The sequence below is a fragment of the Ornithodoros turicata genome, chromosome 3 (genome assembly GCF_037126465.1).
Source record: "Ornithodoros turicata isolate Travis chromosome 3, ASM3712646v1, whole genome shotgun sequence".
In the NCBI taxonomy this organism is placed as follows: Eukaryota; Metazoa; Arthropoda; class Arachnida; order Ixodida; family Argasidae; genus Ornithodoros; species Ornithodoros turicata.
In genome coordinates, this window is record NC_088203.1 from 2,091,112 (window position 1) to 2,115,027 (window position 23,916).

Below are 23,916 nucleotides of genomic sequence, written 5' to 3' on the forward strand. Positions count from 1 at the left end.
GGAAATATGCTATGCGTCCAGGCCTATATTTGTGCCGACAACTTGCCGACATATGTCTGAAAAACCCTCGAAAAACCCCAGACTGCACAGCCTGCGCCGGGATTCGAAGCCGCGGGTACCCCCTAGTCTCGACGTGACATGGCCAGCACGCTAACCACTGAGCCAGCTAACCACTAGCCGCTAACCACTGGGCGAGCTGGTATTCAATCTCGGAGCAAACCATTGCCATTTCTGTAGTTTCTGGGTTAATTTGTTTCTGCGCGCAATGGCAGTTCATGCGGTTTGGCGCAACTGAACAAAAACCTGGCAACACTGACTCTCTTGGGTCTTGGCGCCATATCTTGTCGTGTACGTTCATGTTTAAGGCTGCTTCTCGCAGCAGCTCATCGCTGGATTTTACGGTACTCAATTTTTCATCACCGTCACTTAGAGAATGAGGTGTTCCTCGGTTTATTAACTTTCGGACTTTGTCACTGAATCAGCCGATCAAAATGTCAATGCTCGAAAAGCTGCAGGTTCAAGGGATCCGAAGCTTCGGACCAAAAGAAGAACACAAGCAAGTAATGGCATTTGCTTCACCGGTCACATTTATTCTGGGATGCAACGGGACGGGAAAGACCACCATTATAGAGTGTCTCAGGAACGCAACGACCGGAGACCTACCCCCGGGTCAGGGTAAAGTGTTCATAAACGATCCAAAACTGAGCGGTGAGCGCGAGGTAAACGCTCAGATCAAACTGATGTTCCGAGATGTCCGAGGCAAACAAAACATCGTGACGCGCAGTTTCAACATGAAACAGAATAAAACGAACACAACCACCTTCAAGACCGTCGACACTGCTCTCGTCCAACATGCTGCAGACGGCAGCAAATTGCACGTGACGCCAAAATGCATGGACGTATCTGCTACCATCACGGAACTGCTCGGTGTGCCACGACCCATCTTGGACAACGTCATTTTCTGCCACCAGGCGGATTCGTGCTGGCCCCTGTCTGAAGGCCTTCAGCTGAAGACCAAGTTCGATAACATCTTTGCTGCGACTCAGTACCTGAAGCTGCTCGACTCCATCCGGCAGCTCAAGAAGGAGTACGACGCCGAAGTTCACGTCTTGAGCAAGACCATGGTTCATTTAGCGAAGCGCAAGGAGCGGGCTCAAGAATACGAGAACGAGATAAAGACGTGCACGCGACAACTCGAGGAAGGCACGACGAACCGTCAGCAGGCTGAAGAGAAGCTGGCGGACGTCGTGAGAATGTGGGAGGAAATTGAAAAGAAGGAAACGAGGACGAGAGAAATACAGGCGAGCCTCAAAGCGGAGCAAGATAAACTCGACGGGACGAGGTCGATGTGCGAACGCATCAAGAAGAACCTGAAAGAAATTTACGACGGTCCGGCAGCGGAGCTGAAACGACAGATCGAGGACTTCGAAGCTCACATGGAAGCGCAAAAGAGGTCGCTGGAAAATTTGCAGCGAGAGTCGCGCGAGTTGGCATTAAAGGTGAACAACCTCGTGGACGAAAAGAGCGAACTGCTGCCCCTTCTCGGACAATTGGAGAGCGAGAAGCGAGCTACAGAGACCGCGACGAGGGCCCTCGAAGACAGGATGGATAAGCTGAATGACAGACTAGGGTTGAGGCTGCTGCTGCCGAAGCAGTCCCCGGTTGCTGAGAAAGCTTCTTCGGTCCTGTACGAACTGAACGAGACGGTCAAAGAGGCTCAGCGAAATCTGGAGGATTCAAAAAAGGATCGTGACATTCAGGTGAAAGAACAGCAAGATCGCGTGGACAACTTACGCGAGCAGAAGTCGAAGAGCGAGCAGAGATTGGAGTCGACCCGCAGGCAGGTGTCGGAAAATCAGAAAGAAATCATGCAGATCCGACGAGAGTTGCTTCAGGCGGAGACGTACTGCTCGCAGATCCGCGGTTACGAAAACGAGATCAGAGACCTCCAGGGTAAGGTTGGCGAGCTCGAGGCGGAAATTCCGACGGATTCCATCCGCGAGAAGATTGACGCGAGCCAGAAACTTAAAGACGAGCTAAGGCAGAAGCTCGAGCTCCTGAGCAAGGAGTTGGTTGACATGCAGAAGTTCAGCGCGGAACAGGCGGAGATCGAGCACGTTCGTAAGGAACTCGACGAGAAGCGTCAGTCGCTTGAGTCAACCAAGGACGAGGTACGGAGCAAGTTTGAAGAACTCCTCGGAAGCCTTCCGTCTGCGGATTATGCCGCGAAGGTCAAGACTAAAGTGCGGAGCATAGAAGATCGAGTGAGCACGCTTCGAAGTGAGTGCAACAAGCTGCAAGCGTCGGAGAGTTCTTTGGAAACTCGACGGCGGATGCTTCAGGAAGATCTGAAAAAGAAAGAAATTGAGCTCGATAAGATTAGAAAGAAAATAGTCAACGTGTGCGGTTCGGAAGACCTCGACGACAGCATCGCGGAGCTGAACCTCACGATCGCGCAACTTCGTGACGAGAAAGGCTGCCTCACCGGAAGCGAGTTCATCTTCAAGAGGTACGTTACCAGGATGAAGAAAGATAGCAAACCGTGCTGTCCACTGTGCAAGCGGGGCTTCAACGACGCCAAAGAAGCCAGGAAGCTCACCGACTACATAGAAGAGAAAATACAGATCATTCCGAACGAGCTCGAGCGGATGACGAGGGAGCTTTCGGAAAAAGAGGCGAGCTACAACGAGATGATTAGACTGAAAGGCGACGAAGAGAAGATGTCGAAGTTGAGACTCGAAGTGCCGGACCTGCAGCAGCAGATCGAAACGATCACCGTCGAACTCGAAACGTCCAAGAAGCTCCGGAGCGAGAAGGAAGAGGCGCTGGACGTTGAAGAGGTGTTCAACCTGGAGACGGCGCGGTCTCTCGTCCGAGAGGCGGAGACAATCGACCGTCTGGAATCCGAAGCCGCGTCCTGCCAGAGGAAGCTGGCTTCAAAGTCGCCTAGCGTTCGGAAGTTGAAGCCCGGGAGGACGGCGGAGGTCGTAGCCAAAGAAATAAAGGACTTCAACAAACGGGTGAAAGAGCTGGACGACGCCGTGACGACGTATCGTGCCAGGTTGGAAGAGCATCAGCAGCTGAAAATGGCGCTCAACGAAGTGCAGAGCACGAAGCTGAGGCTGGAGTCGAAGATGAAGGAGGAGTCCCACCTGCGAGATCGGAAAGCGAAGTTGGAGGAGGAAAACGAGAAATCCAAGGTCGCGGAGTCTGGGCTGGTCAGGGAGGGAAACGGTCTTGAACGGGAGCTGCGGGAATCGATGCAGGTCAGTGCTCAATGGTACGGACGGGGGAATTTGGTGCAGCGAAAGTCTAAAACTTTACTTTTTTATGCTTCACGCACTTTGTTTTTCACATTTTTTGCGTCATTTACTTTGCTCGTGAAATGCGTATCAGCCCTGAGGGTGCGAAAACAAGTAGTGATGCCGTCATTAACGATATTTTGATATTTAATGTAATAACCATAGTGATAACGATATTTAACTCGGACGGGACTTTAAAATGACGATAGCTGCGTTCATAAAAATTACTAGTTTTACATTTGTGCAAAAATTTCCGCCTAGGGACTAACAATCCTATTTGAATTCACTTTGAAATCACATCTCTGTTTCATGCACTTTTGGGTACAGTTTGTACACTTTGTCGCATTTAATTTTTGTGCATCTTAACATAAACTAACGGACGGCCAGAAAGCATCAAGAGCAGCTTGGCACCAATTGCATATTTCGGGCAGGCAGCAAAAGGGAGTACATTTAGAGGGCAGTAAAAAAAAAAAAAACGTACAAATAAATGGGCGGTATGCAAGCACTCAGATTTTATTAGATATGTCTGCTTAGTTCGACAACCTGAAACAGAGTGTGGCCGATTAAAAGTGATAGCGAACTTCCTCTTGTCATATTTGTGTTCAGTGAGTAAAGGGCCATAAAGGATTGGGTCTTATCAGATGAGCAATTTTATTTCTTGTCCAGTAAACCACAACACCAAGCTATTTTCGAAATCTTACTTTCCACTAGCTACAATAGAATGGAACGATCTGTCACATGAAGTAATTTTAGAACATCAACCTGAATCATTTCATCAAGTCCTGTCTTATCATTATGGAATCTTATCATCTGGAATCAACTTGTCTTGCAATGCATACTTTTTTGCTCACACTGCTGTATCTGCTGAATGCTGTATACTAGTGCCCTCTGGGTCTTTGGAGGTATACATAGTATACCTCCAAAGGTATACTTTGGAGGTATACTATAGGCTTTATTATTTATTATATATTATTATATAAATTATATATTATATATTATTATATATTATATTATATATTATTATATATTATATTATATATTATATAAATATATAAATTAAATATATTATTATATATTTATTATATATTATTATTTATTATATATTATTTATTTATTATAGGCTTACTATAGGCTTTATTTATTTATTAAACATAAATAAATAAAGCTTCATATTACAATATATCCTATAACTTTCATTGAACAACTGTTACAACATACTCTTGCCAGCATGCGCGATGAACATGCTCCTATCATTCCATTGACGCAGGCAAAAGAAGCCATAGTCAAAGACGCAGAATCTCGCATAGAAGAACTTCGAAACCGGATCAACGTCCGTAGGGCGGAGAAAGAAGAGATAGAAAAGAGCTTCTCCACCATCGCGGCATTCTCCAAGAGCGGAAAGCTGGAGAAACTGAACGACGTGAGGCTCCGGCTGTCCACTTTCCAGGACAAGATAGACGCCCTCGAGAAGCAGAAGGCAGAGAAAGACGCTTCGATCACCCAGTTCCAAAAGAACCTCTCGAATGAGGAACTCCGCGAACGAGAGCTCAAGGACAACCTACAGCTCCACGAACTGAGGGTCGAGACGGTCCGAAGAGAGGCTCGCATCAAAGAAATCCAGGAGCAGCTAGACAGCCTGGAGGTCCGGAACCTCCAGCTGGAGAAGAGGAGGGTCGCGGATAAGATGCAGACGTTGAGGGAGGAGAGGGAGTACTACGACGTCCGTTGCAAAGAACAGCGGATCAAGATTGAAGCGGCCAGGCGGGAACTGACGGGGCATTTCAAGGACGCCAAGAAGGAGTACGTCCAGGATTTATGCAAGATGAAATTGAAAGAGAGGTTGAGCAAAGAGCAGGACATGTACTACCGTGCTGTCAACTACGCGGTGCTGCAGTAAGGATATTTGTTTCAATCTTTCCCTTTACTCGATAATTGGAAATTTTATCTTTTATATTATCAGAAAGGCACCCGACGCTGGGGCTGCGTATAAATTATTTTCCACAGATAACAGCCACGAGTGATAAACAGGAGCATCTTAATGCGGTTGTGAGACTTTGGTAGATGTGGACCCGTTTGCATAAAAGTTGAGTACGAGAGTCTCAGACTAATTCTCAATAGCCTTGGCAGTGCATTGAGCACGTGCTCACTGCTCGTGCGGGAAGAGCTGCCCAAGTCTTTGAGATTGAGTCTGTGACTCGAACTCAACTTTTATGCAAAAGGGACGTGGTTTATCATACCATGCGTACAGCCCCTAGCTTTCCGTGAATCCGCGATTCCATGAAAATTCGCATAAGTTCTTGTTTCCCACAGAATCGTGTGTTTTTCGTTTCGTTATGACTGCAACGCCTGACGCGACTGATAATGTTGTCCGCGACGAAAGAGAATTAAATGACAGGAATGCCCAGAGAGAAATTTTCAGAGTTGGGTCTAATTTTCTTTGCACACTGAAAAGTGACGAAAGGCTGGAAAAATGTGCGGGACGAGTCGGCAAGCAGTCTTGGGAGAATGCTCTAACATATTTTTTTGTTTTCTCCTGCCCGCGAAATCCCGCGGATTTATAAATCCCACTTCGCAGAAACGTTAATTTTGCCACCACCGCAGACAGCTAGGAGCTTCGATCATGCATGCATTGTATTGCACACTAGAGTATTGAGTAGAAAATAATTACATTTCTAGTCGTAGTTAACGAAATACAGACCCTTGAACACATGTCCGTGTTGAGCTTTGAGAGTCTGGAACGACAGCTTCGGCCAATTCTATTGGTTCTCGTGAACGTGTGACCTCTCCCACAGCCGCATCATTGGTGGATATGCCCGCCATGATTTCAGAGCCGGATGAATTCCGGTAGCAGCAGTTCCATTTTTCTAAGTGGCTATTACCCCCTTTGCCATAAAACTTGCAATGCAAATTGTACAACAATCCAAATACATCCGCGCAAATAACTTTCGTCACGCAAGTGTCTGTTCGAGATACTGGAGTTGTCATCTGCATTATTGACCTCCGAATAGTGTTCGTCGTAATAACAGCTTCATTATATCTACCACGTCTTCATGGCATCATGTTCCTGTTGCACCTTACTAACTGTTGACTGCATCAGTTTTTTTAGTGCATCGGCATTGTCTTCATTGTAACAAATGACGACTTAGAAACAGATCGATATTGTGGTAATGCTCGAATGAAGCACATACTTAGTTTTGAGTTCAGTTATGAACCGATCAGACATGGCTTTCGTCCATGTACTGCATGAGAATGGTACCAGTAGGTAGCGGTACACTGTGATACGAATCTCTCTAAATTCGTAAAATAACAATGTAACGTTGAACGACAACGCTGGAAGATTCATCTCACAGAACACCTACTGTGCTGCATTTTCAGTTTTTTTCTGAGGAATGACCATATAGAAAGGCTCTTTTGTACAGTCTTAAGCTTTCCCAGGGTTTTCCAACATATTTTCCAGACATATCAGCGCAGTTTAGTCAGCTTAGGACGCGCGCTAACCTGTCTTCCACTGTGCTGTCCGCTCTCCAGGAAACCCCTGTAACTAGACATAATACCCCCTTTTCTTTTTCAGGTATCACGAGCAGAAGATGAAAGACATCAACAAGGTCATCCGCCAGCTCTGGCAGGAAACCTACAGCGGAGACGACATCGAGTACATCAAGATCAAGACGGAAGCAGACGACAAAGGACTCGCAAATTCCAAGCGCTCTTGCAACTATCGTGTGGTCATGGTTCGCGGAAATGTGGAGCAGGACATGAGAGGGCGATGCTCCGCGGGACAGAAAGTGATGGCGTCCATCATCATCCGTCTCGCCCTCGCGGAGACGTTCTGCCACAACTGTGGGATCCTTGCGCTCGACGAGCCGACCACAAATCTTGACCGCGCCAACATCAGAGGCCTCGCGGTGGCGCTAGCGAACATTATCAAGGAGAGGATGGTGCAAAAGAACTTCCAAATGATCATTATCACCCACGACGAAGAGTTCCTCCGCGCGTTGAGTCAAAGGCTGCCAACATCGGAGTATTTTTACAAGGTTGAAAAGTCAAGCTTGGGTTATACGACTATCAGGAAACACCTCCTCAGCACAATAATGTGATTCTGTCTTGTACATGATACTCAGAAATGGGAAAGTGAAAGTGAAAGGGAAAGTGAAGGTACGCAGGACCAAACAAACGTTGCATATGTCTTTCCAAACACTTGTTGAATGCAACTGCTTTCTTTGTTTTGTTAGGTTGTTCCACGTCGTGTTCCGTAAAATGAGGTCGTGAGAAATGTCACAGTGGGGTTGCGTACTCTGTGATGGACAGTTGTGTTTAAATTTCTCAATATTCCCATATTTATTGGCATGTTGAGACCAGTGAATAGCTTTTTGGATGTTGAGTGGCTCCAAATTTTATGTGTATGTCAGCTGAATAAAGTGAAAAAAGAAAAAGGTAACAAAATCCTGTGTGTTTACCAGTGTTGAATTCAGCGCTTAAATGGACTATTTCCTAGGGTTCCTGTATACTCCTCTCCACCCCATTTCCATATGTTCGAGTCGCCCCTGGCGGCGGAATGTCGAACGTACCTAAACTGTACTTCAAGCTAAACTCCCTATTTAAACCCCAAATGAACGTGGCAACGCTTTTCGGCCTCGCCCGTCGTGTGCAAGAAGATAATTGGAGTTGTATTGTGTCATTATTACGTCCATGAGTTCAAGAGCCTTGTTCGAGGGCTCTGTCGTCGGCTAGGTTGGCACTGCGAGAATCCAATCCAATCCTATACAATCCGGTTCATTAACACGTGCGCGATGGCTGTATCACAACGCATACTGTGAGTATTTCTATGTTTATCCGCAATATTGAGCTCGTACTTTATGAACCGAAGGCTTAAGTCTTGCGTCGAACTTTCTTGAACGTTGAAACCGAAATTAAACAATCCTGAAGGGAGACAGCATTCAAGAACCGCCATGGAGTGTTGACAGTGTTGACACGAGCTAATATTTCGTTACAGCAAACCAAAAACGCATCGGGGAAAGCTCGCTCTCGAAAAGCGTGAGCCAAAGATCACGGAGAATCCAAAAACTACAATCTTGATACGTGGATCCAGTGCCAACAATGTTGTCGTGAAAGCCATGAAGGACTTGGTATGTGGCTTTGATAGGTTAATATTTCTCAGTGCCAACTAAGGTTATGTTTCTGATCTTTATAGCGCTCTTTAAAGGCCCCACACGCAGTTGTCTTTAACAGGTGAGTTGTAGGAAAACGTTCATATCGCGAACTTCGTCTCACGTACTCTTAAAATTCCAGAAAAAACGAAGCACAACCAATGGAAGATGCTGTTCCAATAGTAAGAACGAGGCCAGAAGCCAGATTCAAGCTGCGACTGCTATAGGTCTTTCTTAATTATCCCGCAGGAAATGATGATGCAGAGGACAGACTCATCTTTATTTGTTTTTGGATCTCATAACAAAAAGCGACCGAACAACTTGATCCTCGGCAGAACCTTCGACGGCCACATTCTCGACATGTTTGAGCTTGGAATGGACCAGTACAAAGCTCTCGAGGAATTTAAGGTTTGTGCCAGCCTCCAATCCTCGCCGTGTTTTTGACTGATATGTCGTTTAGGTTGCCAAAGTAGCTTCTGGGATCAAGCCTCTACTGCTCTTTGCCGGGGAACAGTTTGAGCAAACGAAGGACTATCAGCGACTAAAAAACTTCCTTATTGGTACGTTTCGCATGTTTCCTAACATAGCTGGTCGTGCACACTTGCATTCTGAATAATCAAATAGAATAATAGCCCTTCAGAAAGCTAGCGACGGGACTTGAACGCACACTTCTTGATCGCTGGTCAAGTACGCTAACTGTTGCGTCATGCTGGCAAAGACATTGCTGCGTGGCTTTCTCAACAGCTGCTTTGCCGCAGTCCTTCAGTGTTCTCAGGAATTGGCAGCATTGTATTGCGTTTCTGTACAAACCTTAGCTTGATTAGTTTACGTTAGTACCAAAATAGAGCCTGATATTTTCTTTTTTTGTTGTACCCTCCACGAATTTGATAGTAAAGGCCTCGCATAAATCATGAATTTATACAGCGAAAGCTCCCTATTTCGGAGACTTATTGTGCAGCCAAAACGTGTCCTAATTAGGAGGTGTCCGAGTTACACCCTTCTACACGTGCACTCTTCAATGATCATTGAAACCAATCGTCATTGAACACGCGCGTGGCGCCATCTAGGGTGTTACGTGTCAACCTTTCAGAGAACGTTGGATTCAATGCTTTTTGCGAAGTTGACGCGTTACAGGCTTGGTGGCGCCACATGCGTGTTCAATGGCCATTGAATTCAATGATCATTGAAAACTGCCCACGTGACAGGGGTATTAGAGAATCAAATTCATAAATTTTTTACTATAAAAATGTTGCGATCTTGCTGGGTCTTGCCATGTTTTGTTTTGCACTAATGCAGTGTCAGATTTCAACTTGAAATCTGTGACTTCACCTGATACTTGTGGAAGTGACTGGTACCTGAAGACCACCACTTATTACCTATTTCCAAAGCCCTCAATTCCTCCACCATCGTGCTGCATGTTCTTCCTGTCCGTCCAGAACATTTCTTTTTATCAAGCGTCAGTTTCGCGAGGTTTCTCTTGGGCATTGCAGTACAGGTTTTTGAACGCTTCCTTAAGGGCTTTAATACTGTGCACTGTTTGAAAGCTCTAAGCTTGTAAACGCAAATTGTACACAAACAGCATATTGTACACGAGAGGTAACGCCAAAACAAGGTTGACACAAGACCACCTTCTAAAAAAAGACCACGGATTACTTATCTCGAGATAGAAAAATGTAATAAAAAAGATTGACCTGTCTCGGGCCTTCTCAGAAAATACTTCCGAGATAGGAGGGCGGGCAGTTTACTATAATTTTAAAGTGAAATTCAACATTATTTTTATTAGTGCTCCATAACAAAAGCAGCGCAATTTGGTTTTGGGTGTATCCTGCGCAAACGTACTACCAGCAATAGCACTTCCATACATTCCTGGTGCGCCAGAGATGGAGATCAATCCAATTTGAGGAAAAACTCGTACAAACCAGAACCGATTTGAGGGTACATATCGTGTTTTACCCGAAAAAGTCTCAAGAATATTTGTACGTATTGCTTCGGCATTAAAGAAATTATTTACAGACTTCTTCAGTGGTGAACAAGTTGATGCTGTCAGTTTACAAGGTTTGGAGCACGTCTTGATGTTTACGATGAGTGAAGAAAAGCTTTACGTCCGCAGCTACAAGTAAGTGCTGCATCCAGCCTACTTAGCATCCCGGCTTGCATAGCTGGGAATGTTCCTCCCGGCATGCTACGAGTACCCGTCCGTTTTCAGAGTTCTTATGAAAAATTCTGGCACAAAAACTCCGCGCATCGAACTAGAAGAAATCGGCCCCTCCTTCGACTTGTGTCTTCGAAGGATGAAAATAGCGTCGGATGACCTTTTCAAGAGGGCAAGGAGGCTTCCAAAACAAGCTAAGGTAAGGGATATATGCAGTAAAGTGATGAAAGTCCTAGAATAAATAACACTCAGTGGGTTGCTTCAAATTTGTGCAACTCTGAAATTAACTCGTGCGCAACGAGTGTGCAACTCGTTCAGTGCAGATCCCAATGTGCATAGTTTTTTTGTCCAATATTTTGCAAGGTGCTTTTGCAGGTTAACCCTAGTGCTCCTTTAAGTGGACTGTCTCCTTCCTACTGAGTTCCGTTGATTCCGAAACTGAGGTGGTCGTTTCCTTCTCGTTGATCAGTGACGACCCGTACAAAATACGTATAGTTTTTGTCCCAAGTAGTTAAATAAACTGCGAGAGCAGAAGGATGATGTTGAGAGTATGGATGAAGGTCCCTCCCAGGGAATGTGGGAAAACGTACGAACGAAACCGACAATGATGGCACAACCTGGGCATGGAAGGTGTGCAGATCTCAAAGTCAATTTTGGTAGTGGTGTTAACAAGCAGGGTGTCGAACCGAACCCGAACGGTAACTTTTGCTGGAACCGAAACCGAACCGAAATTTTCATGACACTGTTGAATCCGAACCGGAGCAGAACCAGAAAAAATAATAGCGGTAACCGGTTCGCTACCAAACTGTTCGGACATAAAAGAAGTCTGCATAAGAGATCAAATGCCTCTCAATCCCCGAACGAGGACACATTCGACTCCATATCATATATTTCGCAAGTTGTCACCTAGCAGTCGAGCGAGGATGTACGTGTATAGTAAGTGTGCTTTCAGCATCTTTTTTAACACGTTGAAGCACAATTGTGCTTGTTGAACCGGAACGAAATCCCAGTAACGTGAACCCGTATCTTTTGCGGTTTGACACCCCGGTAACAAGAAAGTGACAATTACCAACGCTGCACGGATTCGTTGTCGCTATACTCTGCCAACTACGGTGGTCTCATAATTCAGGATGACCCACGTGTCGACGGATTTAATTGTTCACCATGTTGAGCGTTAGCTTGTTGTCAACCTAGCCATTTGTCTATGCGCTGTTCTCTAATTCGCTCTTCAAACGTACGTTATGCTGACTTTATTATTTCTGCTGGAGCTTCTTCAGTTTCATGGCTGACAGGTCTGTAACCATGAAGAAAAGAAGCAGATGCCTTTTCCTTTCTTCGTGGTTTTGTACTATCTCCCCTGTCTCGCAACGCCCGTTAAGGAATCTATAAGATTCATGACGAAAACCCCGTAGACCAGGGAACAAAAAAGAGACGCACAAGTCCCTTTTTGTTCCCTAGTCTACGGGGTTTTCACCGTGGATAAATCCCACCAGCTCCCTCGCTTTTTATCTATTTTATGTGTAAGATTCATTGGTTTCTTATCCAGGCACCTTCTGAGGGAGGAAATTAGTGTCGAACTAATGTGGTGAAACTGTTGTGAAAACCTAAGCTTCATCTCAGAAAAAGAATGACTGGCAGCGCTGCTCTATAAGACTAGCTTTAATGGACTCCATTGAACATCGTAGAACAGTAAGAAAATAAAAATAAAAAAAGAATCGAACAGTGAGCAAGCGCACAAAAAGACGAAGAAGCTCACGGCGTCTTCCTCATCAACTCTTAGTCCGCAAACCAAATAAAACGACAACAGAAGCGTTGTGGTGTTCGACTCATCAACGCTTTTGTGTAGGCTACTGTCGCTTCAAAAATTTGAAATGTTGTTTCTAGCCGAAGAAGAAGAAGAACTTTGAGAAGACAGCTCTGGGGACGACATTGGGTCGCATCCACATGGAGAAGCAGGACTTGAGCAAGTTGCAGACGAGAAAATTGAAGGGACTCAAGAAGACGGCGGAAGAGAGAAAAGCGGCGAGGCAAGCCAAGAAGCAGACGACGGAAGAGACATCAGAAGACATTGAAATGGCTGATGAATGAATGGGCAGCTCGTCGTAGCGCTGCAGGCTGTACATACATATCCTTTTGAAATACTATAACGATAAAAAAAAATCTCCCTACGTTCCACCGTGTATCCTTTTATGTTCTTTAACGTGTGGCTAAAAAGGTCTAACTATTTAAGAGTACTGTGTTGCCAGTTGGACAGTTTTGTGGCGAAACGATTACTTAGATATTGGTTTTCTGCATCATCAAAAAGGCACAGTGGTGGACAAAAGCTTTTGAAACATGCTCCGGCACATTCCTGCCCAGACATTCCAGCGAATGTCTGGGCACATGTCTGTGTGGGTCCCATTCCCTGCTAGCGTGTCGCTCTGAGGAAGGAACGCGCCGGAACATGTTCCGTACACTTTTCTCCAGCACTGTACAACAGAATATTACGTGAAGCAAAATTGAGTAGTTGCTTGTAGCTTGAAGTGTAGTTGATAAGTAGCTTGAACCTGGACCATCCAAGTTGATTTAATAGAGTTCCCAGATTGATTGTTTTCTATATATTTTGTTGATTCCTAATGTTTAGAGGATCAAAGTATCCCAAGTAGAGGCGCAGCAACATGTTACACGTTTTTTTAGTCCATTCGAAAAAGGACAAAGTGCTTTTGCGAGCAAATTGCAAAATTTGCAAGCTAGCTTGCATACTACGCCATGAAATATGTTTTAATTTGATCCGGAGACAAGATTGTATCTAATCGTTGACACAGAATCCCACGAGAAATGTAATACTATAGCCGTTGACTGTCAGCATGGTTACCGGAGCACGTTTTCCTCTCTGAACTTCTTCTTTGTCAGAAAATGTCTCTGTCGGTGATTTTTTACGAGCTGCTGCGTACCGAACGATCCCTAGACGCTGTGTGTCTTATAATCTCTTCCTCCATCGCCGACAATTTGCCTTTCGCCATATTTCAACCGATTTGGACGGCAGATATCCGACGTTGTTGTTGTCCAAACCGAAACCATGCACCCACACGTGGTCCCGCGGGGTGTGTCCTCCTCGTCGTTCACAGTTGGCTGAGAGGATTGGATGGCGATGATGTAAGCCCGCTTTGAAGGCATATATCCACCGGTCACGTCCTGTTATTTTTGTCTGATGACTGCGCCCCCGTTGTGCTGAATACGGCTAGAAGTCGATGGGTGTACAATAATGAGGGGTCGTGAGAACGGTTTCCTGCAGAGTACTCGGAATTCGCGAAAACCATTTCATGGTCCCTTTAAGAAGGGAGAGAAATCTAGTCCGGCAGCTCCAAAATATCACTGCGCCGCGGGTAGGACAGCGGGCCGCAGAGAGGTGACGGTTCCCCTACGGTTTAGAGAGCCTCGTTTTAGAGAATTGCGTTACAGAAATCGCGTTGCATTTCGCTAAAACGTTATTCTCTAAAACGGCTTTCGCTGAAACGTAACCTGTCGCCATCTTCTCTAAAACGATACTCTCTAAAACGAGGCTCTCTAAAACAGGTTCTCTAAATCGAGGTTCGCTAAAACGAGGTTCTCTAAAACGAACGGCTCCCAGAGGTGACGCTTGCTCCTTCGTGTAACCCATGTAAGGGTCAGTTCTCCCTTGGCGACGCCTGACGCGACATCATGAGCGGGCGGAGGAAGTATAGACGCGCATTTCCGACGTTGGGAGAGGAGAGACGTCGAGCCAAAAAATTGCCCTGCCGAACTTCTTCCACGACGTCGGCGAGAGCTGCCGAGTACTGGCAACCAATAAGGTGGCACAGAAAGGCCACGCCTCCTGGTTTTTTTGTCTGCTTTGGACGACGGAATGCCACTGTGATGGGAACATGAAAATTGTGTGCTCTGGCAGGGCGGCAGAAATGTGCCTCTACTTCCGCCGCCTGCTCGCGACGTCGCGTCGGGCGTCGCCAAGTGACAGTTGGCCCTAACCCATTATGCTCACTCTCGGGACTCACTATTGGTAGGGCCTGACTTTTTGGGGTTAAACCCGTATTCGCCCGATATTTACCCCCCGAACGAAATCTGTAAAATTCGGGTTTAACCCGAATCTACCCGAAAACATCCGGGTCGCGTGGCACACTCATAAGCGTGCATTAAAATAAAGTTTGATAACGTTGCTAAACATTAGTTCCATGTTAAGACAAATTTTTATTAAACAAAAAAAAAATCACCCGAATACACCCGAATTCCTGACAACAGAATATGCCGTAACGGGATTTAACCCGAATACACCCGAATTTTCGAATGAAAAATATCACCCGATATTTGCCCCCCGAATTTGGCCAAAAATAAAACCCGAAAAAGTCAGGCCCTAATTATGCTCACTCTCGGGACTCACTATTGGCTGTTAAGGCTGACCACATGACACCATGCTGCGTGTTGACGCTGCAGTATTTCTCCTATTCCGTCACGCTATTCCGTCCCTTTATCTCCTATGGCGCATGTAGTTGACGGACTAGATTTCTTTTCCCTCTTAAGTTGAACACGACTATAGTACAGGCATCTCGGCAAAAAGGGTGGCAGTCTTTCTTCTAGACCGGTGCCATTTCCTTTGGTACAGCTCCCCGCAACCTTAACTTGAACGCGGCTTCGACCGGCGGAGCAGGAGCAGGGACACCCCGGTATGATTCGGCTGACCTATTGGGAGAGCATGTTTCGGACTGTTCCTCTAGCGGTGTAGGGGTGTCCGTTGTTACTCGAACACTTCGAAGGCTGCCGTTGGTTTCTGAAGATGCACCCTTCTGTCAATCCCTGTTTATTTTCGTTTTGAGTTAATGCAGTTTCACCAAAGTTCCATTCGGGTGCACAAGATCGTTCTTAGCTGTCAACGCGGCCACGCCTCGGATATCGCCGATGTTAGCAGTATTACCTAGCGCGCATCTCGCATAAGCAACACAAAACAATCGCGATCTCGCTAACAGCATCTTCAGAAAGCATCTTCTTCCCGCCTTCGAAGCGTTTAAGTTACATCGGACACCCCTATACCACGAATGGAACAGCCCGAAATGCGCTCTCCCAATAGGTCAGCTGAATCCCACTGGGATGTCTCTGCTCCCGATACACCGGTTGAAGCCTCGTTCAAGTTAAGGTTGTGGAGAGCTGTACATGAGGTCTTGCTGTCTGCTTCAGCGAGTAGCTGCGGATAATCTCAAGCACCCCCTCTGACTACGAGTGACAGCCAGTGGAACTGAAGTTTTCTCCACAGCTCTTAAGCGTGGTTACGATTGGAGGGACCACTAATGATACCTATTATCAAGTAGTTAAGAGGACTATTCAATTAACAACTGCTGATGTGAAGGTGCCCATTCTCTCCATCTACAGCTGCAACATGGTACCAATTAGCCCAACTTTTGATGCTTTCGAATAATTTGGCAAATGTGGTACAACGCAGGCTTTCTATGGGGTGTCGAAAGATAAACCTTACTGTTGTTTCTGTGTCTCCTGCAGTGGCTACTAGAAATACGTGTAACTTGGAGATTAAACTAGTCACAGTTGCAGATAATGGTGGCCCTCCGGAAACTGAGAGTTTGTGCTGAGTTTGACCGTCGAGAGGTAAGTAGACATTGCAGGACATGAAGAAAGAACAGTAAAGCCCATCTTTGGACCCCTTGTACATAAGACAGGCATTCTGCTTTAGCGAGCGCACAGCTGATCAAGAGTTATCTTAAATGTTTTATTGAGTATCAGAACACAGGCTGTAACACATACATAACAACCTACATTCAGCATTGACGTGCTCAGGTTAACGGTATGGAAGACGGCATATTGAAATGGAATGTAGTTCGTAGTAACTGTTGTGACCTAGTAGTTGTGCACCTACACAGAAAGGTCTGCACGCATACATTGATAGAAAAACTCTAGTTGGGAGCTGCTGTTCTACGGGTAGAACAGCATTGTGTCCCATATGTTCCACAGGTAGAACAGCATCGTGTCCAATATGTTCTACGGCTAGAACAGCAATGTGTCCCGTATGTATCCCATATGTTCTACGGGTAGAACAGCAATGTGTCCCGTATGTATCCCATATGTTCTACGGGTAGAACAGCAACTCGAAATATTCTCGACCCGAGCCTTTTGCTTTAATCGACCTTCACCAGGCCTCTGGTTTTTGCACTTTTCGATGCACACATACATAATGATCCAACAGATCAGATCACACATGTAGGATTTTTGCGTTTCTTGATATGTGGAAGATGGTACCCAACCGCGTCAACCGGAAATGGTCTCTCATTGCCTAGTCGTACAGTCAGATCTATAAAAAATGCTGGCCAATGTTTGATCGCCGTGATCTGGCTCTCTTCGAGAACTCCATACGTCTTAAACTAAAATCCTCCTCCCTCTGGTGTTCCTTACAGCACTTAAAGGGACAGTCTGGTCCATCCTGACGCTAGACTGAAATTTTACTCATTGGTGCTGTGGAAGCACAGCTGCAAAAGTTCCTTTGGAACAGTGGAGCCACTTTTGAGACATATGAGTAGGGCCTGACTTTTTCGGGTTTTATTTTTGGCCAAATTCGGGGGGTAAAAATCGGGTGATATTTTTCATTTGAAAATTCGGGTGTATTCGGGTTAAATCCCGTTACGGCATATTCTGTCGTCAGGAATTCGGGTGCATTCGGGTGATTTTTATTTGTTTAATAAAAATTTGTCTTAACATGGAGCTAATGTTTAGCAATGTTATCAAACTTTATTTTAATGCACGCTTATGAGTGTGCCACGTGACCCGGATGTTTTCGGGTAGATTCGGGTTAAACCCGAATTTTACAGATTTCGTTCAGGGGGTAAATATCGGGCGGATACGGGTTTAACCCTAAAAAGTCAGGCCCTAATTATGAGGTAGCCTACCATAGTAGCAGACAACAAGAGGTTCGGGGCAAGGTTCACCTCAATCGCACAAAACTATGAAAAATGTTGCTCCGGATGTGACCGTAAGGTCCTCACCCTTCGAGGTTTCCTCAGAGTTGAGCCGAACAGTTATGTAGTCTTTGTTTACTTTTGTGTTTGCCATCAAAGTGGTGATATGCTAAAAGGGAATATATGGCTACCCAACTACCCATGTTGTGAAGGTCATCTTGAGGCACAACAAGAGAATGTGAAACTTCACCTTGTCTCTCTCTTTTGTCAACTCTCTGGCGAATATTGAGGGAGACTTAACAGATGTCATTGTTGCCAGCACAGTTGCTCTGGGTTAGTGGTGGCACGGATATCAATTGAATTTCCCGTATTCGATAACCACGACCATTTGGAGTGAGACAATTCACACTGTTACACTATCGATGGCGTGGAATAGAAATAGGGGTATTTGGTGTGTGTCTGTACTTGAGAAATAGGGTATCTTGTCCAGGCGTAAACCTTGCATAGTGCCACTTTTTAGTGCTGCGATGTATGCTGGAACTAGATGAATTGCTGCTGTTAGAGCAAAGTCCTACCAATGCACTGCTTTTCGCGCCAGCAAAGTGCATTGCCTCTACATGGAGAACTAATATAGAGAATAAAAGGTATTCATTCAAGTTCATTATCACAACATAGCTACCAATACACACACAGTATATGAAAAGATGTGCGTTACATTTCATTCATTGTAAATGGCTCTAGAATGGAGATCTCATACACCATCCCAGATGCGAATAAATAGAATCCAGTAAAGTTATTTGCATAGACAATCTTGCCCCCAGACTTTATAGCGTTCAACGTGAAATGTAATACTTGCATCCAGAGTATAACTGGGACCTTGTGGTTTCGGGATAAGCCCGGTTAGACCCGTTTTTACTTCCCGACTTGCACCCAACTTGCCCAAAATGCAAATTCAGTCACCAATAAGGATAGTGGAGAATGCTAAGCACTGCTCATTAAGCAGGCCTGCTCAGCATCTGAAATGTAAGTCTAGATCACCCCTGGTGATGAAACCCTCCAATCAGCATCATACAATAAAGTTGTTCTTTATGTCCCACCCAAAAAACTGCTTTTCTACTCTGCATGTACCCATATAGTCCGATCTGACCCTATGTTACAGCTCCCCCCCCCCCAAGAGAAAAAAACACACACACACAAAACCCGAAAACACGGGTCTAAGCATAATGCGTTGACGGGCACACACAGGAATGTTCAGTATACTTGGTCTTTGCCATTATTAAGTGCAAATGGGGCAACCTTGTGTAGATCTCGATGCTGGTAAGATATGACATTAAGTTCTCAATCACTTTGATTAGTGCATACATAGTAGCTGTATAGGTTAGCGAGGCTCGTTATACAGGCATATATTGTATACGTCGTAAATTCTTTGTTTGCATATAAATAGGAGAGCATTCCTTTTACTTCAGGAAGCAACGAATGCTCATAAAAATGGCGGCATCTCGTCTCGAGAGTCCGTCCCCACCGATCCGTCCCCGATGGGGAAGGAGCCTTAAATGTGGCAGCACAGTAAAAATAGGCATTATTGCACTTTGAGAAACACAGTCATGTTCTTGTTTGTCCGCGCCAAGAGCTTGTTGCTGAGCGGGGTGCTCACTTCGAGCCACGTGTAACCGGGAGAGAGGGAGATGTCTTCGAGCGCTGCCTTGCACGAGACGAGGAGCGCCAGGCAGAGTCCGTCGTGCTCTCCGACGGGGGCGCCGCTGTGCTCCAGGGACAGCACTCCGTGGGGCTTGTGCGGAGGAGGTTCTGAGCTGAATATTGACTGTAGAGGGAGAACTTGGTTAGTACAGGGAGTCTCGGGCAAGTACGGGAAAGTACACAAAAAGTTTTCTGTCGGCCTACACGCACGTGTGGGGTTTGTAATGGAGATAAAACGAGTGTTTGGGAGCTGAACTACAGGGTCAGTCTAGCAAACGTTTGACACATTTAGACTGCATCGTAAAAATAGAAGACTGGGTTTAGCCAACCCCAAACTTCGCAGACTGGTAGCCATTTGTCTGAAGTTTTGTTGGAATTTTTTGTGACCGTTACGGTTCTGTAGAAGAAAAATTAAAAATCAAGCAAAACCTCGTTTCGTTTATCGTAAAATTCGTTTATCTAATATCTAAGCACTTTTGAGACGAAAAAATTAGCCAAGTAGATTGTCTGCCGATGCTGAACATAGTGGTATCTGCTCTAGAGCACTGCGCGGGCCGCATTTTTAGGCCCGTCCCAAGCCCGGAGGGTTCTAAGTTTGTCGGCCCAAGCCCAGCCCGGTGTATCAGGCTGTAAAATTTCACTGTAGCAAACTAACAGAGGGGTAACACAGGCTTGAACCCGCCGTAGGCCCGTCCCAGCCCAGCCCCATAATGGTCAAACCAGCCAAGGCCCGCAAGAAAAAATGCTTTACCCGACCCGGACCGGGCTTGGGCTTACCTGAAAACCCGAGTCCGGTCCACAGGCCGAGCTGAGTAGAGCTTTTTTCTTGCGGTCCTCGGCTGGTTTGACCATTACGGGTCAAGGCCGGGCCGGGCCCATACATTGCCGGGCCTACGTCGGGCTCGAGCTTAACCCAGGACGACAAAAAAAAAAAACATTTACCCGGCCCGGCCTGTGGGCCGGGCTCAGGTTTTCGGATAAGCCCGAGCCCGTGCAGTGCTCTAATTTGTTTCACAGATGGATTTCCGGATGCGACAGTACCTTCGAGCACTTAGGGAAGACAACGTACGTGAACAAATTTCTTGAGTGCCGTGTGAACGCTTCTCGCAGGGTTAATCTCGCACATTGGCAGGTGGGCGTTTCCTTTCTCCGAGACGAGCACGTGGAGCATGTTGCTGCGAGAGAGCATCACCGAGCATTCTGATTCAGTCCTAAACAATCGTGGTGGTACGTACTTTGCCTTCTTGCGTATGATGGTGACGATCCTGAGGTAGAGCTTTTCGTGCGGACGAATCACGGGCAGGGTCGGCGGATGCCACGGTTCCGAATGCTGCGTCTGGTGGTAGAGCCTCGCCCTCTCGATGACGGGAAGGATGTCCTTGCAACGGAGGCTCAGCTGGCTGATGTCGTCTATCCAGCTGGCCTGGAGAGATTCCGAGTCGGCTCGTGCGACCGTTTTCAGTTCGCCCCCTGGTGTGTGGGTTGGAAAAAGTCCTTAAAGGTATCGTAAAGCAGTTAGAGCTGCGAGCTAAAAAAAATGTATCTATTCGATAGCCCGAGCCCTCGGTGCTCTTACATCAGAATTTTCGTCCAAACTGCGCTCGTAGCTTTTTAGGAAATTAAAATTGTGGGCAACACTGGGTCGAAGTCGCCACCAGCCGACAAATTGGGGATTATTTCCCACCTTGCATCACCCCTAAGCATTTTACCACAATCTTAATTGCAAATTGAAATTATGTAGCATTCTCTGTTGCACGTGTGACTTGTTGTGCTGGGTTTACAAGCAACAAGCTGTTACTGCCAACATAACCAAAGCCTGAAGTTTTCGGGAAATATTTTTTTCCTAAATTCGGGGGGTAAAAATTAATTAACCTTAAATTGAGGGGTAAAAATCGGGATTCACCCTTAAGAGGCAACCTTGAATTCGGGGTGCAAATTTGGGGAGGAATCGAGATACACCCTAAAACTTCAGGCTCTAAACATAACTTGTCTGTCTGCTGCTTTACGGCACCTATAAAATCATCAGAAAGCAGAGCAGGGAGTCTGTTCTGCCTAGTGTTTAACGTAACCTCAGAGTTACCCCACCAATAAGAGGATGATGTCACCACCCCCGTCGACCCCACTGACCTAATATATTTCCAACGAAGACAAACCGATACCACTGTCCCTGTGCTGACTCTACCATCAACAGGCTGGTTGGTTCGAAGTCGAGCCCAGTCTCTTCATTGACCTCCCGTTTTACGGCATCCTAAAACGGCAAAATGGCATGTTATTAGATGTTAGCGCTTTTCAGATTTTATGTTCTTTTCTTTTTTTTTCAATTTGAGAGTGGAGACTGACCCTTACATCAGAAGCTGTAGAACAAGGTATAACTAGGGTCCCTCTTTTTCGGGTTAAACCCAGTTTCTCACGGGATTTGCACCCCGAACAAACTTTGTGAAATTTGGGCACAACCCAATTTCTCAACGCATTCCACGAGATTTCAACATCGGATACCGCCACAGTAAGGCACGAAAGGGATCAATCATGTCATCAGCCTTACTCCTTAAGCATCAAAGAGAACACCTGTGCACTTTGGAATGATACTGCCAATCGCTTTCCGGCTTTGGCCCCTGTTGCGCTTGCCTTGCCGCAGCACTACGTTCCGAGGCAGGAGAGGTCGAGAATGAATGATGATTTGCTTCGCGTATGCGAGCGATTATATACGTGAACAAGTCAGGGTGAAACACACGTCTTTACCTTTTGTACTCTGTGATGGCCTGTGAGTTGGAATCGAGATACGATAAACAAAAGTGTGTTTCTGAAGTGCACTCATCTCGGCAGCTTGATTCGCACAATTTTAGTTTCACCCGAAAACTCCCGATAACATAAATCGGGTGACAAGAAACGCCCGATTCTTCCCCGAATTTCTTTTGAAAAAAAAAAATCACGCGATGTTTACCCCCGATTTTCAAAAATAATAAAACCCGAAAACGAAATATTCCTAGGTATAATCTGGCGATATTCTGTGACAGACCACATTTTTCAGGTGGAAAGGTGGAAATCACGAGATTTTGAGAGGCAGTGCCGAGCATTTAGTGTTTACTCATGGCTGCATAAATGGCTAAGGTTCGTGTCTCGGGTTTCACTCAAATGAGGGGTAAAAAACGACTAGAACACCCCTAAAATTAGTGTCCCTATGTGTACGTACAAGAATGTTTTCGCCAAGTTCCATCCGGCCTGCTGGCAGGTACCATGTACCGGCGCAGGAACTCTTTGCTTCTTGCATCATAAGTACCTCCCCCTTCTCGTTGACTGCCACAGCCGCCACAATATAGGTGACGGATTTCTTTACGATGGGCTTATAGTCTGGCATCACAGAGGATTCTACACCTTTCGCAGCTGTAAAGAAATAGGGGTAAAAACAGGGCCATCTAAGCAAAGTACCACGTCAGTCGCATTTGCATATTTAAATCACTTGGATTTGTGTACGCAAAGTTCAGCTGCCACGGTGGAAGGACGCAAGAGTTATACTTGCATTGTCCTGCCAGAAAATGTAAAAAAAAGAAAGTTGCGGAACGTGTACAGCTAGGATGACTACAGTACAAGGAACTCTGTGAGTGACAGCCAACTCACCAAGTTCTTCCACTTGATCAGAGAGTGTGTAATCGATGGTGACAGCCGATTCGTCTGTTACCACCTGTCCTTTGAGGACATCTTGAATTATACTCTCTATTTTGTCCATTCTATCAGTGTTTCGATGAAGTTATACAGATATTCGGTAATGTTTCTCACTTTTTCGGTACATTCGCGGCCATGTTCGCTCACCTAGCGACATCTGCATTCGTCACGGCGAGTCGGGGGTAAAGCAGAAACCTGTTTGCTGGGGACAAGCAGGGAACATTTTCTTTAACCTTTTCCCTGCCTAAAGCCGGTGCTTGGGTTGTCTTCACTGTCGAAGACTATTTTAACGGATTGCTGCCAAGAACTGCCAAGAAGGTCAAAATATGGCGCAGTTCGGCACAGTTTCGGTATTGTTGAACAGCCGGGTCATTGTTGGTTCGTTCAGAAATGACGCAAATTAAGACATCATACGTCGTCAAAAATCAAATCATTAATTAAATATCGGAAGTGAAAAACAGAACCAAAACGCGCAATGTAAACGCAGATTTGATTTGCACTATCATCCGTTGCTGCAAGGCTTTCTTTTTTCTTCTTCCGCAATCGCCTTCTTCAAGTTGTTCGTGTACGATATAAAAATGAAAAAGGAAACGCGAAACATATCGCAATATTTCCACAATTCCTCGTTTTGACCTGCGTGTTCATCGTCTGCAATGATAAGCCGTGTGCCGTTTGTTTGTTTGCTTCACTGGAAGGTGTCGTCTGCTACCAGTGAGCAAGGTTGAAAATGTCGCGAAGTTTTACTATGGCGTCACATCAGTTTTGTTATTTATATTGTGCTTTCGCGCGTCAGTGGATAGTGCGTGTGAACATTCTGGGACAATGGTTTCTGCGCTTCTTCTTGGGAGCCGGTATGCTAACATTTACCATTTACCTCTTGAACGCGATGCAGCATTGCAAGATAGACCAAAAGCCAATGAACGCCATGATCGAATATTCACATACCACAATTAATTTTTGTTTTCTTCTGTTACCTGAAGCCATTGTGGGGAAAATGCTCAAGTTTATTTATTGTAGTGAGCTAACGAAGGCGTTATGAACTGCTT

The 23,916-nt window shown here is 45.7% G+C and overlaps 3 protein-coding genes across 4 annotated transcripts; 2 read left to right on the forward strand and 1 right to left on the reverse strand.

The window, feature by feature from the left end:
* The first annotated feature begins 333 nt into the window (after window positions 1–333).
* On the forward strand, window positions 334–7,745 carry LOC135387829 (DNA repair protein RAD50-like). The gene is made up of 3 exons (XM_064616981.1): window positions 334–3,266; window positions 4,570–5,195; window positions 6,874–7,745. The coding sequence occupies exons 1-3, from the start codon at window positions 492–494 to the stop codon at window positions 7,397–7,399; spliced, it is 3,927 nt and encodes a 1,308-aa protein (XP_064473051.1). The 5' UTR covers window positions 334–491; the 3' UTR covers window positions 7,400–7,745.
* Window positions 7,746–8,010: 265 nt separating this feature from the next.
* On the forward strand, window positions 8,011–12,776 carry LOC135387831 (ribosome production factor 2 homolog). The gene is made up of 9 exons (XM_064616985.1): window positions 8,011–8,115; window positions 8,296–8,428; window positions 8,494–8,531; window positions 8,592–8,631; window positions 8,699–8,857; window positions 8,910–9,009; window positions 10,463–10,565; window positions 10,656–10,800; window positions 12,486–12,776. The coding sequence occupies exons 1-9, from the start codon at window positions 8,093–8,095 to the stop codon at window positions 12,687–12,689; spliced, it is 945 nt and encodes a 314-aa protein (XP_064473055.1). The 5' UTR covers window positions 8,011–8,092; the 3' UTR covers window positions 12,690–12,776.
* A 5,367-nt stretch (window positions 12,777–18,143) lies between these two features.
* Window positions 18,144–23,135, reverse strand: LOC135387830 (8-oxo-dGDP phosphatase NUDT18-like). Of its 2 annotated transcripts, none has more exons than XM_064616983.1 (6): window positions 23,018–23,135; window positions 22,401–22,591; window positions 21,338–21,458; window positions 20,446–20,680; window positions 20,280–20,385; window positions 18,144–19,334 (listed from the first exon to the last, which is right to left on the reverse strand). In XM_064616983.1, exons 1-6 carry the CDS (start codon window positions 23,031–23,033, stop codon window positions 19,092–19,094), a joined length of 912 nt encoding a protein of 303 aa, XP_064473053.1. In that variant the 5' UTR covers window positions 23,034–23,135; the 3' UTR covers window positions 18,144–19,091. The 2 variants fall into 2 exon arrangements, with proteins under 2 accessions (XP_064473053.1, XP_064473052.1); XM_064616982.1 differs by lacking the exon at window positions 23,018–23,135 and adding an exon at window positions 22,826–23,008.
* Between the last annotated feature and the right edge of the window lie 781 nt (window positions 23,136–23,916).

Excerpts from the sequence above, each read along its gene's own strand:
- LOC135387829 (XM_064616981.1), top strand. The coding sequence starts at position 492 with ATGTCAATGCTCGAAAAGCTGCAGGTTCAAGGGATCCGAAGCTTCGGA. Across the intron at positions 3,267-4,569 it reads AGCTGCGGGAATCGATGCAG|GCAAAAGAAGCCATAGTCAA; the intron begins GTCAGTGCTCAA and ends CCATTGACGCAG. Across the intron at positions 5,196-6,873 it reads GTCAACTACGCGGTGCTGCA|GTATCACGAGCAGAAGATGA; the intron begins GTAAGGATATTT and ends TTTCTTTTTCAG.
- LOC135387831 (XM_064616985.1), top strand. The coding sequence starts at position 8,093 with ATGGCTGTATCACAACGCATACT. Across the intron at positions 8,429-8,493 it reads TGAAAGCCATGAAGGACTTG|CGCTCTTTAAAGGCCCCACA; the intron begins GTATGTGGCTTT and ends TGATCTTTATAG. Across the intron at positions 10,566-10,655 it reads CTTTACGTCCGCAGCTACAA|AGTTCTTATGAAAAATTCTG; the intron begins GTAAGTGCTGCA and ends GTCCGTTTTCAG.
- LOC135387830 (XM_064616982.1), bottom strand. The coding sequence starts at position 22,934 with ATGGACAAAATAGAGAGTATAATTCAAGATGTCCTCAAAGGACAGGTG. Across the intron at positions 22,592-22,825 it reads TGATCAAGTGGAAGAACTTG|CTGCGAAAGGTGTAGAATCC; the intron begins GTGAGTTGGCTG and ends ATTTCTTTACAG. Across the intron at positions 21,459-22,400 it reads AACTTGGCGAAAACATTCTT|GATGCCGTAAAACGGGAGGT; the intron begins GTACGTACACAT and ends TTGCCGTTTTAG.